Source organism: Cygnus olor, chromosome 2 (assembly GCF_009769625.2).
Source record: "Cygnus olor isolate bCygOlo1 chromosome 2, bCygOlo1.pri.v2, whole genome shotgun sequence".
NCBI classification, from domain to species: Eukaryota; Metazoa; Chordata; class Aves; order Anseriformes; family Anatidae; genus Cygnus; species Cygnus olor.
The window spans coordinates 47,927,513-47,943,766 of NC_049170.1; the positions used below are offsets into that span (position 1 = coordinate 47,927,513).

At 46.1% G+C, this 16,254-nt stretch overlaps 1 protein-coding gene across 1 annotated transcript; it reads left to right on the forward strand.

Moving 5' to 3' along the window:
- Positions 1-1,336: 1,336 nt before the first annotated feature.
- On the forward strand, positions 1,337-12,866 carry LRRC14B (leucine rich repeat containing 14B). The gene is made up of 2 exons (XM_040548919.1): positions 1,337-2,241; positions 12,221-12,866. Exons 1-2 carry the CDS (start codon positions 1,337-1,339, stop codon positions 12,864-12,866), a joined length of 1,551 nt encoding a protein of 516 aa, XP_040404853.1.
- The last annotated feature ends 3,388 nt before the right edge of the window (positions 12,867-16,254 follow it).

Below are 16,254 nucleotides of genomic sequence, written 5' to 3' on the forward strand. Positions count from 1 at the left end.
CAATAAATCTGACAGGACCTATTCTGGATTTGAAGGATGCTAGAAACTTATAAACTATTTAATTAAATATTTTTGAGGGTTTTTCTAAATGTACAAGTAAAAAATAAAGACATTTACAGAACTTGCTTGAACCCAAAGTTCAGTAAAAAGGTAATAGAAGACAGATAACCCCACAGATAATGAAATCCCAAATATAAGGAGAAAAGAAGCAAAACACAAACACACAACCCCGAAAATCAAATGTAAGGCAAAAAAAAAAATCTTTAAATATATGTATATGTAAAGTATATACTCTCTCTCTATATATATATGTTCTAAATAACTTCATGCTATGTTCATTCCCTGTCTCACTGCTTGCCCAGCAAAAGACAACATAAGGGAATTACCCAGTATTCCTTAGCCTGGCAGGCATGTGCCAGGTTGAAAGAAAGAAAACTCATCTCTGCTATTATCGACAGATAATAGATTTAAAATATTTTCCCATTCTGTATTCCAATGAAATCATTTCTCAGAAAACAGGAAGGAAAAGACCATCAGTTGCAGAAAGTAACAGCAATAGAATGCTTACCTGGAAACTGAGAAGGTTTTAAATTTGTGCTCTGTCTTGTTCATCTTGTCTTGCACTTAACCCTCAGTCTCTCATCAAAGGGAAGTGTCCTGGTCATCAAGGCTTTGAGCTCTTCTAAAGTCTCTTGTATTTTCCATGGGAGCCACTATATTTAACTATTCTTTGCTGAGTAGGACGGGCAAAAGGGAGGGATGTTTTGTAGCTCAATGACTAGCACCTCAGTCTTTCCTTATGGCTATGGTTTTGAAAAAGAACCTCTATGCTAATTCTGAGAAATCTTCCACCTTGAAGTCGGTATGTGAATCCCCAGGATACTGTGGTTTTATTCATTTTAGCATAGCACCTTTCATGAAAGAAAGTGGAATAAAGATCACATTATGTATTTATGTTGGAACCCTGAATGCTTTTTTGTATGTCATAGGAAAGATATAAAACTATTCTCATGTATGTGTGCTGTCCTGATTTACTGTTATGGCTGGGCAGTGGTCTACGCTTAGTTGAGTTAGCTTTGTTATAAATATGTGGATTTCAGATAGTTAATGCTCTCAGAATAAAGATCTCATAGAAGTTAACTGCTGCAGAATCAGTGTAACAGGTCCAAAATAGAAAGCAGAGGATCAGCATGTGACTGTTCATTTTACCTTCCCAACAAGGCTTCCCTAAGTAGCAAACAGCAGCTGCAGTTAAAAATAGAAGGTGATAAGCAACTAGGATCTTTAGTTAAACACAGAAGTCACCCTTCATAACGGCAAGAAGCCCAAAGCAACAATGAAGTCTCTCCGATTCCTTAGCGCTGAAGCATTTGTGTCAAATGCAGAGTTTGCAAGGAAGAGTCTCAGCAGTGTTGCCCATAATCTTTTTCCTCTCCTTTTTAAAGCAAGCTATTTGTTAGAGCAAGGGGAAGTGATTCATGACTTGGTAAAGAACTGGCCGCTTGTCGACTTTAACATGGGAAAACTTCTGGGAACTACTATGGACTACCAGGAAGACCTGAGCCACAGAACATGCTCAGTGTGCTTGGAAAGCTGTCTTACAGGGCTGAGAGACTATGTCCTGCATCATCCTTCTCCCTGTGTGAAAAGGTTGAAAATAGTGGACCTGACAGGTATAAAAGATGTTGAAGTTCAGTTTTGTGACTGTAAGAAGCCAATGGGGAGGTGGGCCAGGACAGAGCTGCTCTCTAAGCTTTGCTTAGAACTGCTGGTTGACCTGCAACAAATGCAATGCAAGCCATGTACCTTTAAAATCAGTATTGATGTGCTAGTTGACTTGTTTGTTACAGAACGCAACTATGAGCTGGTAATGCAGGCCCTGTTGCAGAAGTGTTATTGTCCACTGAAGATCTGCTGTGTGGCATTCAGAGCTGACAACTTGGCTTTGCAGAAATTCTTCTGTATCATAAAGCTCACTGACCCCTCTTTGTTGCGCAAACTGGAAGTAGTTCACAATGTTCGCCTGGAAATGGAACACTTGGAAATACTCTTCAACAGCATCCACTTCCCTCTACTGATGTCCTTGACCTTGCCAGCACGAACATTTAATGTGCAGAGACACACAGCTACAGATGAACTGATGCTTACTACCATTGGAGAAAAGATGGGTGAAATGACACAACTGACTGAGCTGAGTCTGGCATTTTCTATACTCACAGGAAGAATACAGAAACTGCTCAGGTAACTTGGTCACCCTGCTTTCAGCCAGAATGTAAAGAACAGTCATTAGTGCCATCAGCAATTTGAGAACCTTGTAGAATAAGGGAATTGTGTGTATCTCAGGGTGTTTGTGAGAAAGAGCAGCAGGAAGCTAGGGAAGAGTATTTTGGGGGAGAAGTGGAAGTCACTTGGCGAGTCAGTCAGGGTATGGTGGGTTGGTTTGTGCAGCAGTTCATACAGGCAGGACAAGCAGGCTGGGCAGAGTATCCCTCCCCACTCAGGGGACTGGCTCACCTATCATCTGTATCCCAGACAGCAAACCCAGCCATGGTCTCCACCAGGCAGAAAGCTACTGCCAAAAAGACTGTGGCAACCCAGACCAACCGCCAGCCCCAAAATGGGGCTGTTCGGGTCTCTGGCTGCAGGGAGTGCCTGAGCCTGTTGCTGCCAATGGTGGGTGGCAGAGATACCAACTGCATGAGGTGTGCAGCTGGAGGATCTGATCAGCCTGGTGGCAGAGCTCAAGGAGGAGGTGGAGAGATTAAGGACCATCAGTGAGTGTGGAGCAACTCCCTGCAAGGCCTGCAAGAAAGGCACCAGAGTGATACACCCCAAACAGTGGTGGACCCCCTGTAGCTGTCAGGCAGAGGTAGGGGACCTAAGAGATGGAGAGGAATAGAAATGGGTCCCTGCTCAGCATTGCAAGCAAGCCTCCCTCCCTACCAGCCTCACCTCCTTTACAAGGTTTGAGGCTCTGGAGCTTAAGGGATGGGTAGATGAGGACGTGGGGGAAGGTCCACCCAGGAGGTTGTCTAGGGCAAGGAAGTTGACACTGTGCCTCGAGACTTCCTCCACCAAGAAGGAAAGAATGGTAATCGTTGTAGGATACTCCCTTCTCAGGGGAACAGAGGGCCCCATATGTTGGCCAGACTCTACCTGTAGGGAAGTCTGCTGCCTCCCAGGGGCCCAAGTCAAGCACATTCCTTGCCTGATTTGCTCCTCTGATTATTATCCCTTACTGATAAGTCAGGCTGGCAGCAATGAAATCGCTGAGAGAAGCCTGAAGGCTATCAAAAGGGACTTCAGGGGATTGGGGCGGTTACTGGATGGAGCGGTGTTTTCCTTTATCCCTTCAGTGGCAGAGAGGGATACCAAGAGGACCTGGAAAGCCCAGCTGATAAATGCATGGCTGGGAGGCTGGTGCCATCACAGGAATTTTGTTTTTTTTTGACCATGGGGAGGTTTACTTAGCACCTGGCCTGATAGCTGCAGCTGGTTCCCACCTGTCTCAAAGGGGGAAACAGATACTAGCCCAAGAGCTGGCAGGGCTTGTTGAGAAGGCTTTAAACTAGGTATGAAGGGGGATGGGGATGAAATGAGGCTCAAGAGAGGTGAGCCCGGGGGGAGCAATGCCAGGGTTGGGGGTGAGGATGATGGTGCAACTGAAGTGCGTTTACACCAATGCACACAGCACGGACAACAAACAGGAGGAGCTGGAAGCCATTATCCAGCAGGCAAACTGTGACTTAGTTGCCATCACTGAAACATGGTGGGACCACTCGCACGACTGGAGCAGTGCAATGGATGGCTATGAGCTCTTCAGAAAGGACAGGCAACAAAGGAGGGGCAGTGGCGAGGCTCTCTATATTAGGGAGTGTTTTGATGTTGTTGAGCTCAGGGCTGAGAATGATAAGGTAGAGTCCCTGTGGATAAGGATCAGGAGGATTGTTAACAAGTCAGACATGCTGGTGGGGGTCTGTTATAGACTGCCAAACCAGGACGAAGAGATGGATGAGGCATTCTACAAGCAGCTGGCAGAAGTCGCACAATCGCCAGCACTTGTTCTCATGGGGGACTTCAACTTCCCAGACATAAGCTGGAAATACAATACAGCCCTGAGGAAGCAGTCTAGGAGGTTCCTAGAGTGTGCGGAAAATAGCTTCCTGACTCAGCTGGTTAGTGACATACCAGAGGGGGTGCCCCACTAGACCTGCTGTTCACAGAGAAGGACTGGTGAGAGATGTGGTAGTTGGGAGCTGTCTTGGGCAGAGTGACCACAAAAGGTAGGGTTTTCTATTCCTGGTGAAATCAGGAGGCAGGTCAGTAAAACTGCTACCTTGGACTTCTGGAGGGCAGACTTTGAACTGTTCAGGATGTTCGTAGGGAGGGTCCCTTGGAAGTCAGTTCTGAAGGGCAAAGGCATCCAGGAAGGCTGGATGCTGCTCAAGAAGGAAGTCTTCAAGGTGCAGGAGCAGGCTGTCCCTGCATGCCGTAAGATGAGCCAGTGGGGAAGAAGACCAGCTTGGCTGAACAGGGAACTTTTGCTGAGTTTCCGGAGGAAAAAGAGAGTTTATATCCAGTGGAATAAGGGACAGACAACTCGGGGAGAGTACAAGGAAGTTGCCAGCATGTGCAGAGAAAAAATCAGCACGAGTCCAACCTGACCACTATGGTTAAGGATAACAAAAAATGTTTTTACAAATATATTAATGGTAAGAGGAGGTCCAAAGTGAATCTACATCCTTTACTGGATGCAGGGAAGAACATGACTACTGAGGATAAGGAAAAGGCTGAGGTTCTTAATGCCTTCTTTACATCTGTCTTTACTAGTCAGACCAGTTATCCGTGGGGTACTCAGCACCTCAACCCGGAAGTCTGCAACGGGGAGCAGAAGAAAACCCCCACAGTTCAGGTGGAAAGAGTTAAGAGAGCTGCTGCTCCACCTGGACTGTCACAAGTCCATGGAGCCAGATGGGATCCACCCGAGGGTGCTGAGGAAGCTAGTGGATGTGATTGCCAAGCCGTTTTCCATCATCTATCAGTGGTCATGGTCATCCGGAGAGGTGCCAGATGACTGGAGACTTGCTAATGTGACGCCCATCTATAGGAAGAGTCATAAGGAGGATGTGGGGAACTACAGTCCTGTCAGCCTGACCTCGGTGCCAGGAAAGGTCATGGAACAAGTCATCTTGAATGCAGTCACACAGCTGGGGATCAGGCCCAGCCAGCCTGGGTTCATGAAAGGCAAGTCCTGCCTTACCAACCTCATCTCCTTCTATGACCAGGTGACCCGCCTGGTGGATGAGGGAAAGCCTGTTGATGTAGTCTACCTAGACTTCAGCAGAGCATTTGACATAGTCTTCCACAGTATTCTTCCAGAGAAGCTGGCAGCCCATGGCTTGGACAAGTACACTCTTTGCTGGGTTGAAAACTGGCTGGATGGTTGGGCCCAGAGGGTGGTGGTGAATGGAGTTAAATCCAGCTGGTGACGGGGTCACCAGTGGTGTTCTCCAGGGGTCAGTGTTGGGGCTCATCCTCTTCAATATTTTATTGATGATTTGGATGAGGGAATTGAGTGCACCCTCAGTAGTTTGCAGATGACACCAAGTTGGCGGGAAGTGTTGATCTGCCGGAGGGTAGGAAGGCCCTGCAGAGGGACCTGGTCAAGATGGGTCAATGAGCAGAGGCCAACAGGACGATGTTCAATGTCGCTAAGTGCAGGGTCCTGCACTTTGGCCACAGCAGCCCCATGCAACACTACAGACTTGGGGCAGAGTGGCCGGAACCTTGAGTACTGCATTCAGTTTAGGGCTCCTCACTACAGGAAAAACATTGATGCCCTGAAGAGTGTCCAGAGAGGGTCTACGATGTTGATGAAGGGTCTGGAACACAAGTCCTGTGAGGAGCAACTGAGAGAACTGGGGTTGTTTAGTCCGGAGAAGAGGAGGCTCAGGGGAGACCTTATTGCTCTCTGCAACTACCTGAAAGGAGGTTGTGGGGACCTGGGGGTCGGCCTCTTCTCACAGATAACTAGTGATAGGACTAGAGGGAATGGCCTCAAGTTGCACCAGGGGAGGTTTAGGTTGGAAATTAGGAGACATTTCTTCTCAGAAAGAGTAGTGAGGCATCGGAACAAGTTGCCCAGGGAGGTGGTGGAGCTACCATCCCTGGTGGTGTTTAAGAAAAGGTTGGACAATGTACTTAGGGACATGGTTTAGTGGCTGACATTGGCAGTGGGGGATGGTTGGACCAGATGATATTGGAGATTTTTTCAAACCTTAATGATTATATGATTCTGTAACTTTAATTTGAAACTTTGGTTTCAGTTGTTCATTTTGTCTGTCAGTTTCAGGGCAAGAGAGATCTGATGCTTTTCTCTACTGGAAATTAAGCTAACCTATGCATATTCATGATAAATACCTGTAAAAAATGTCAGTTCTTAAAAATAACAAGCTGGCAGTGAACAGTGGTCATATTTGAAATGAAAATAAATGTTGACTGTATGCTTTTCAAACCATCTAAAAGAAGCCAGACAAAAGTTTTGAGACAAATCAGCTTAGTCTAAAATCCCACCTGTACAAAGAAGGTATTCATTTAAATGTTGTGATTGGCACACTGCTTATATTGACAGAAATAAATAATGAGTTTCTAACCTTGATCCAGCTGAGGTCTGTGGCCAAATTCTCACTGAGTTTCAGTACATATGAAAGGGATCTGTTTTGATTTTCACCCATCAGGACTATTTTATATTCAACTATAATATTTGCATATAATTTCAGGTTCACTTCCAACCACCTTCTTCATCAGAAGGTCTTTTTGAAACTTCAGAACAATCACAGAATCACAGAATCATCTAGGCTGGAAGAGACCTCCAAGATCACCTAGTCCAACCTCTGACCTAACACTACCAAGTCCTCCACTAAACCATATCACTAAGCTCTACATCTAAACGTCTTTTAAAGACCTCCAGGGATGGTGAGTCAACCACTTCCCTGGGCAGCCCATTCCGATGCCTAACAGCCCTTTCAGTAAGGAAGTTCTTCCTCATATCCAACCTAAACCTCCCCTGGCGCAACTGGTGCCCATTCCCCCTCGTCCTATCACCGGGCACGTGGGAGAATAAACCAATCCCCACCTTGCTACAGCCTCCTTTAAGGTACCTGTAGAGAGCGATACGGTCATCCCTGAGCCTCCTCTTCTTCAGGCAGAACAACCCCAGCTCTCTCAGCTGCTCCTCTTAAGACTTGTTCTCCAGATCCCTCACCAGCTTCATAGCCCTTCTCTGGACACAATCGAGCACTTCAATATCCTTCTTGTAGCGACGGGCCCAAAACTGTAGCGCTGCTTGGGTTTGTTGTGCCCCAAGTGCAGGACCCAGCACTTGGCCTTGTTGAACCTCATACAGCTGGCCTCAGCCCATCGCTCCAGCCTATCCAGATCCTCCTGCAGAGCCTCCCTACCCTCGAGCAGACCGACACACACACCTAACTTGGTGTCATCTGCAAACTTACTGAGGGTGCACTCAATCCCCTCGTCCAGATCACTGATAAATATATTAAAGAGAACTGGCCCTAGTACTGAGCCCTGGGGGACTCCACTAGTGACCGGCCTCCAACTGGATTTAACTCCATTCACCACGACTCTTTGGGCCTGGCTACCCAGCCAGTTTTTAACCCAATGAAGTGTATGCCAGTCCAAGCCATGAGCAGCCAGTTTCTTCAGGAGAGTGCTGTGGGAAACGGTGTCAAAAGCCTTACTGAAGTCAAGGTAGACCACATCCACAGCCTTTCCCTCATCCACTAAGCGCGTCACTTTGTCATAGAAGGAGATCAGGTTCATCAAGCAGGACCTGTCTTTCATAAACCCATGCTGACTGGAGCTGATTGCCTGGTTGCCCTGCAAGTGTCACGTGATGACACTCAATCCGCTCCATGAGCTTCCCTGGTACTGAAGTCAAACTAACAGGCCTAGAGTTTCTTGGGTCTACCCTCTGGCCCTTCTTGTAGATGGGCATCACGTTTGCTAGCCACCATTCAACTGGGACCTCCCCTGATAGCCAGGACTGCTGATAAATGATGGAAAGCAGCTTGGTCAGTTCTTCCGCCAGTTCCCTCAGTACCCTCAGGTGGATCCCATCTGGCCCCATTGCCTTACGTACATCTAAGTGCTCTAGCAGGTTGCCAACCATTTCATCATGGATTATGAGGGCCACATTCTGCTCCCCATTCCCTTCCACCAGCTCAGGGTACTGGGTATCCAGAGAACAACTGGTCTTGCCGTTAAAGACTGAGGCAAAGAAGGCATTAAGCACCTCAGCCTTTTCCTCATCTCTTGTCACTAAGTTTCCCCCTGCATCCAGTAAAGAATGGAGATTCTCCTTAGTCCTCCTTTCCGTGTTTATGTATTTATAAAAACATTTTCTGTTATCTTTAACAGCAGTAGCCAGATTAAGCTCCAGATGAGCTTTGGCCTTTCTAATTTTGTCCCTGCACAGCCTTACAACATCCTTATAGTCCCCCCGAGTGGTCCGCCCTCTTTTCCAAAGGTCATAAACCCTCTTTTTTTTCCCTAAGATCTAGCCACAACTCTCTGTTCAGCCAGGCCAGTCTTCTACTGTGCCAGCTTGCCTTTGGGCACATGGGGACAGACTGCTCCTGAGCCTTTAAGATTTCCTTCTTAAAGAGTACCCAGCCTTCCTGGACTCCTCTGTTTTCCAGAACTGCCTTCCAAGGGACTCGGCCAACCAGTGTCCTGAACAACTCACATTCTGCACTCCAGAAGTCCAAGACAGCAGTTTTACTGATACCCCTCCTGACTTCACCAAGAATAGAGAAACCAACCATTTCATGATCACTCTGCCCAAGACAGCTCCCAACCACCACATCTCTCACCAGTCCTTCTCTGTGAACAGCAGGTCTAGTGGGGCACCCCCTCTGGTAGGCTCACTAACCAGCTGCGTCAGGAAACTATGTTCTCCAGAAACCTCCACGCTCTCTAGAAACCTCCTAGAATGCTTCCTCTGAGCTGTATTGTATTTCCAGCTTATGTCTGGGAAGTTGAAGTCCCCCAAGAGACCAAGTGCTGATGATTTCGCAACTTCTGCCAGCTGCCTGTAGAACTCCTCATCCGTCTCCTCATCCTCATTTGGCAGTCTATAACAGACCCCCACTAGGATGCTTGCCTTGTTGGCCTTCCCGCTGATCCTAACCCATAGGGACTCAACCTTATCATTCCCAGTCTTGAGTTCCACAACATCAAAACACTATCTAATATGGAGAACCACACCACCACCCCTTCTGTGCTGCCTGTACCTTCTGAAGAGCCTATAGCCAGTCATTGCAGCACTCCAGTCATGAGAGTGGTCCCACCACTTTTCAGGGATGGCAACCAAGTCATAGCTTGCCTTCTGCATGACGGCTTCCATCTCCTCTTGTTTGTTGCCCATGCTACTTGCATTAGTGCAGATGCACTTCAGTTGGACTATTGCCTTCTCCCCCAGCCCTGACTTTATTCCCACTGGCACACCTCTAACGAGACTTATTTCATCCCCGTCCCCCTTCTTACCTAGTTTAAAGCCCTCTCAATGAGCCCTGCCAGCTCCTGGACTAGTATCTGTTTTCCCCTTAGAGATAGGCGGGACCCGTCTGTGGCCATCAGGCCAGGTGCTGAGTAAAGCCCCCCGTGGTCAAAAAACACAAAATTTCTGTGTTGGCACCAGCCTCTGAGCCATGTGTTTATCAGGTGGGCTTTCCATGTCCTCTCTGTTCCCCTCCCTGCCACCGTAGGGATGGAGGAAAACACCACCTGTACTCCTGCTCCATCTACTAATCGTCCCAGTCCCCTAAAGTCCCGTTTGATAGCCTTCAGGCTTCTCTCAGCAATTTCATCACTGCCAGCCTGGCCTATTGTCCTGGTTTCAGTTAGGACAGAGTTAATTTTCCTCCTAGTAGCTGGCAGGGTGCTATGTTTTGGATTAGAATGAGAAGAGCGCTGATAACATGCTGATGTTTTAATTGTTGTAGAGCAGTGCTTACACCAAGCCAAGGACTTTTCAGCCTCTCTCTGTCCTGCTAGCGAGCAGGCTAGGGATGCAGCAGGAGCTGGGAGGGGACAGACCCAGGACAGCTGACCCAAACTGGCCAAAGGGGTATTCCATACCATCTGACGTCATGCTGAACAATATATAGGGGTGGCTAGCCGGGGTGGAGGGGGGGCCGGCTGCTCGGGGATAGGCTGGGCATCGGTCAATGGGTGGTGAGCAATTGCATTGTGCATCACTTATTTCGTACACATTATTACTATTAATACTGTTGTTATTATTATTATTGTTGTTATTCTTTTCCCTGTCTTAATAAACTGTCTTTATCTCAACTCACAGACTTCACTTTCCCATTTCTCTCCCCCATCCCGGAGAGGGAGGGGGGAGGGTGAGCGAACGGCTGTGTGGTGTTTGACTGCCAGCCGGGCTAAACCACAACACCTATCAATAGAGGATAGTAATCAGAGGGGCGAACCAGGTTAGGAAGGTTTCTGGCAATGTCCCTGACCCAGGCCCAAGGGAGGCATCAGGCTTCCCTATGGGCAGGGTCAGGCCGACATATAGGGCCCTCTGTTCCCCTGAGAAGGGTGTCACCTAAAACAATTACCCTTCTTTCTTTCTTAGTGGAGGCAGTCTTGAGGAGTGGAGTTGACTTCCTTGCCCTAGGCATTCTCCTGGGTGGACTTTCCACCTCATCCTCACCCACCAGTCTCTCAAGCTCCAGGACCTCAAACCTGTTGCGTAAGGGCACCTGGAAAGGTGAGGCTGGTAGGGAGGGGGGTTCCCTGCGATGCCAAGTAGGGACCTGTTTCCATTCCTCTCCATCTCCTAGGTCCCCTCCCTCTGCCCGACAGCAACAGGGCAGAGGGTCAACCACTGCTTGGGGTCTATCACGACGGTGCCTTTCTTTCAGGCCTTGCATGGACTTGCTCCACCAGTCTATCTCCCTCTCACACTCCCTGATAGCCCTTAACCTCTCCACCTCCTCCTTGAGCTCTGCCATCAAGCTGACCAGGTCATCCACCTGCTCACACCTCACACACACTGTGCCTCTGCCACCCTCAAGACGGCAGCAACAGGCTCAGGCACTCCCTGCATCCAGAGACCCGAACTGCCACATTTTTGAGCAAGCACTCATTCTGGGTCGCCACAGACTTTCTAAAAAGCGCTTTCTGCCTAGTGCAGACCATGGCGGTTTAGCTATAGGTAGACAGCCGGTAGATGAGCTGTTCTCCTGAGCGGGGAGGAAAGCCCTGCCCCGTCTGAGCATGCCCTGCCTGCGCACATTGCCCTGACTGAGGCGCCATGCCCTGTTTGCCCGTCCTGGTCGCTGCGCTCCCTAGGGGCTGCTTTGAACGTCAGGGAGGGGGCGCTGCTGGTTCCGCCCGCGCCTCGTCAGCCTCCCTCGCGAGGGCTGCCGGGTCCTGGCGGCTCCCTCGGCTGTCTTGAGTGGCCTCGATGCCGGAAGAAAGGCCCTGCCAGCCTCGATCCCGCGCTCCGCTGCAGAACGAGTCTGCCCCGGAGGCGATTGCCTTGGCGAGTGGCTGCAAAATGGCGGCTATGCCCTCTTGGGCATTTAAAAACATAAAATAGAGACAAAACTAGAAATAAAATCTGATGTTTTGCTAGAATTCTGATTGGCTTTCATCTTGGAATGAATCCTTCCTTAATGGACATGATACAAACCTCTTGAATGGTAATAGCTTTCTAAAGAAGCCACCAATGCTTTCATGGTAGTAGTGACCTGATATTAATTCAGATTAATCAATTAATATTAATCAATTATATGTTCAGAACAGTTTACATAATATACACATAGTATGTTCCCAAATGAATACTCTCTAAACCAAAACAGTTGGAGTCAACCAACTGGGCAATGTGGTCTAGTCGTTGGCATACTGCCCATGGCAGGGGGGATGCAGCTAGATGATCTTTAAGTTCCATTCCAACCCAAGGCATTCTATGAGTCATGTAAGGTAGGAGATAATTTACAGAACTGATTGCAGGAGCAAAATATGTCATCGTTGGAACACGCTTCTGTTTCTCAAAAGAGATTAATAAAATAATGAATGTGGCATATGGCTGCATTCGTAATGTGGATAGTTGTGTGAAAATTTGTAGTTTTTCAATGTTTTATGAAATAAAACTTTTTTTTTTCTTTTTTTTTTTTTAATTCTGCAGCCCACTAAAAACTCCGCTGAAGATGCTGGATGTTTCTAACTGCTCATTGAACCATGACGATATGGCCTATTTAGCCAATAGCTTCCATTCTTATCACTTGGAAACCCTGGATCTGAGTGGGCATGATATACCCGACCTTTACCCATCAACGTTCTTTAAACTTCTTAGCCATTCCTCTTCAGTCCTTAGGAGTCTTATCTTGGAGGACTGTAATATCCAAGATAGTCATGTCAACATGCTGATTTTAGGCTTAAGCCCTTGTTATAAACTACAGGATTTTAAATTTCTTGGAAACCCACTGTCATCTGAAGCACTTAAACACCTTTTCACATTTCTCTGTGAATTGCCAATGCTGAAAAATGTGGAGTTTCCAGTTCCAGTGGACTGCTACCCTATTGGCATCAGCTACCCAATTGATGATGCCAGTCTCTGCAGATTTGATCACCAAAAATATGAAAGAATAGCGGAGGAGCTTAATATCATTTTACTCCAAGGAAATCGGGAGGATGTGAAGGCTTCAACTCCCCTCTTTGGCAGTTATGATGCAGCTGTTCAGGAGACAAATGAAGAATTGGGAGCCTGTTTGATTATGTCCTTTAAGGAGACTTTAGAAAAGTTCACTGCTTCTCTTAGCAAAATGAGTTAAAGGTATAACATAGTGGTGATCAAATGTTCTGCCAAATCAGAAGCTAGTTTAGTCTTTACTGGAAATGTGGCCTTCGTAGATCAGTTTTGAGTTTTCTTTAATTTCTGGACTGAATGTACTTCTGTTTTAATATTTTCTGCTCATCTGAGGTATTTTAATTATGCTATTGCATACCACTTACATAAATACTGCTTCGTCTCAAAAGAAGGGAAGATCCTTAATAGCTTATCTTTTTACACAAAAGCACTTAAGCACTTTGTTTCTTACTAAAACAAGAGGTGTCTAAGCTTGGCTGACTTCTACAGTTTTCTCTGGATTTGGCAGTGAGGCTTACAGCCCAACAGAAAAGAACAGGCAAGCCCCTGTGCAAGAAATGTATTTGACTGACTGTACACAGCATCCCACACCCCTACACAAACTGCAGTAGAGTGTGGGTAAAGTGGCTAATGGGGTGTCAGAATGCAGCAGTAGGGCCACAAAAACACATCTAGGGAGCATACTATAAAAGAGGAGGAATCCCTGGGTAGTAGGCAAGTGTCATAGTCTACTCAACTTCTCACCTGTAACTCTGCAGATGGGCCAAAGAGAAGATACTAGCAAATCTTATCTATCATCATCTGATTTGAGACATCTGCCGAAAGCCAGTCAACTCTATCAGAATCCAAACTGGAGACTTGGCTATCTTCTAGTTGATGGGAAGGGAAGGGAAGGGAAGGGAAGGGAAGGGAAGGGAAGGGAAGGGAAGGGAAGGGAAGGGAAGGGAAGGGAAGGGAAGGGAATGGAAGGGAAGGGAAGGGAAGGGAAGGGAAGGGAAGGGAAGGGAAGGGAAGGGAAGGGAAGGGAAGGGAAGGGAAGGGAAGGGAAGGGAAGGGAAGGGAAGGGAAGGGAAGGGAAGGGAAGGGAAGGGAAGGGAAGGGAAGGGAAGGGAAGGGAAGGGAAGGGAAGGGAAGGGAAGGGAAGATGCTTAGTTCCACGACCAGCAGTCTGCCATTAAATAGAGAACTATATACTTCATTAGTTCATGAAATCTTGGCACAGAAAAAGAATGTTTTGGCAGGAGTTGAAGTATCATAATATTAAAGATCATTATTAGGATAATAAAGACAGCCTACCTGAAATACTACCAGATCTTATCAACTGAGGGTGAGGAAGAAATGTTCTTGTAGGCACTGCTGGCTTATAAAGCCTCCTGTTTATCTACATTAAGAATATGCAAGCAGCTTCTAACCTAGCTTCAAAAAAAAAAAAAAAATGGAGTGAGTACTGTGCAGAACTTACAAGTTCCACAGCATACATTTAAATGAATTTTGGATGTTTTCTAAGCTTATGGTCTTCTTTTTAATATATTTTATTGATTAAACATATGATGATAAAATGTAAAATGGAAAGTGAATGGACATGACCATTTATGTTTACAAAGTGCTAGAAAAAGCTATAAGAAATCTTAGATGCCAAGCCATACATTCATGATTTAGAAAATGCCAGAATGGGGTTCCACGTGGTCTAGCTTATAATTACACAGAGTTACATGTGTGCCCTTGTCTTTGCCTCCTTCTGACCTCTTGTATGAGGACTGACAGCTATCTAGGCAACTAACTCTTACACTTTCCCTCCCTCTGATCTTGCCATTCCTTCTATTCTAGACTTGACACGTTTTTTCAGCCAGACATAAGTAGCTTGAATTTTGCTAGGCCAAGGACTTGCTGCAATGAGTGGAGGAGTGGCACTTCCTGTTGCTGGGAGAGACCATACCATTTACATTAGGTGCAAACCTCTGTGTAGTGATTACTCCATGCTGGCAGCAGGACCAGCTGACATGCTGTGTCTGGAGTTGAAGACTGACTGTTTTAGAAGCATATTGTGCTCCAAGAGTAAGTCCTTGCCTGTTTCAGTGCACACAAAATAGCTTGTTCATAGATTCCGACATAGGAATGTCGGAATATTTAGATGCCTTATGAGAACCGCTGCCTGTGCAGCTGTCTCTCTTTGCTTTCTCCTTGACTAAAGCCAGTCCTGGTCCACTTTTTAAATTTTATTTCCTCCTTCTTCTGCTTCCCACAAACTCCTGCCTGTTTTCCATTTTTCAGTGACACACACCCTATGCTGTCAATTTATGTCTCTCAGGGCCAGGAGAAGGATGTAGAGGCAATGGTTTTAGTTTTAGTTTAGTTTTAGTATGATGCCTATTTCAGATCTTTTCTTTGAGGCTGGAGGCTGGAGTACATTGCTTTGAAGCAGTGGTGCACATACATCACTGCATGTAGAGTAGCTATGATTGGAGCACATGGTTCCATGTGTCCAGTGCATTTGGATCCTGTTCCTGTGAAGCCAGCTACTCTGCAGAAGCACATAGACATTTTCAAAGCTTTGTGATCTTCTAAAATGCACTTTGATAGGATTGAAGCAAAAGTGTTATTGTTTACAGATACATGTTAAAATTGTAGTACATGAAACGTACCATGTAAAATACATAATTTGAATATAATTGAATCCAAAAGGCAGAGCTACAATAGGACACTATTATATGACAACTGTATTTTACTGACACAAAACTGTATTGCATTTAGAACTTAACAAAAAATGCCATGTTTGGGGGGAGGAGGGATTTCCACCTTTTTGTAATGAAGTCACGTATTTTTTTCTCTTTTAAATCACATGATTTTCAGCTTTAGAGCAAAATTGTTCTAGGTCCTGAAGTACTACAGACCAGCTGCATGCAATTACCTTTGCTGTGGTAACAGTCACTTCTTTGTAGAAACACTGTTCTTAACTCTCAGATATCCTGCTTTCTGTCTTGAGTTGCTTTCTTAATTATGGTTGCTAGTGTTGGTTTTAAATACAGGCTGAGCTGTAGCATTTTGGCATTGCCCAGGCTTACTGCAACAAGAATGTGTGCTCTCTCTCAGAAGGATCTCTGCATGCCTTCTGTCCCAGCAGTGCTGTTTATGGTTTGGGCCTGCTCTTTCGTCCTTTATTTGTGTGTGTAGGACTTGGCATTCTGCTATACAAGTAGATGTACTAATGCTACAACTACCTAAGCATTTAAGGTTAACCTGTACTTTGCAAGTACTGCCAGGTTTCAATTTAATCCAGACTTGAGTCCCCTCCCAAAGGACAATCTTTCTGCTTTGTACCAACCTGGAGCCTTGTAGTTGATATTGCCAGCTATAGCCATTTAAAATCATGGAACAGAACTCAAAATGGCCTAAGATTTTAAAGTAAATTTATCTTTTATTTCCATGCTGTTTCTTTTAGGTTTATGTTACAGGAAATTCTCATTTTTGAGAATTATCATTAAACACAAAGTTCAGTAATGATAGAGGATCATTTCCTTTTGCTGCTTGTGCAAAAGCTGAAGTTCTCATGTTTGTGAATGCTGGGTTATCTT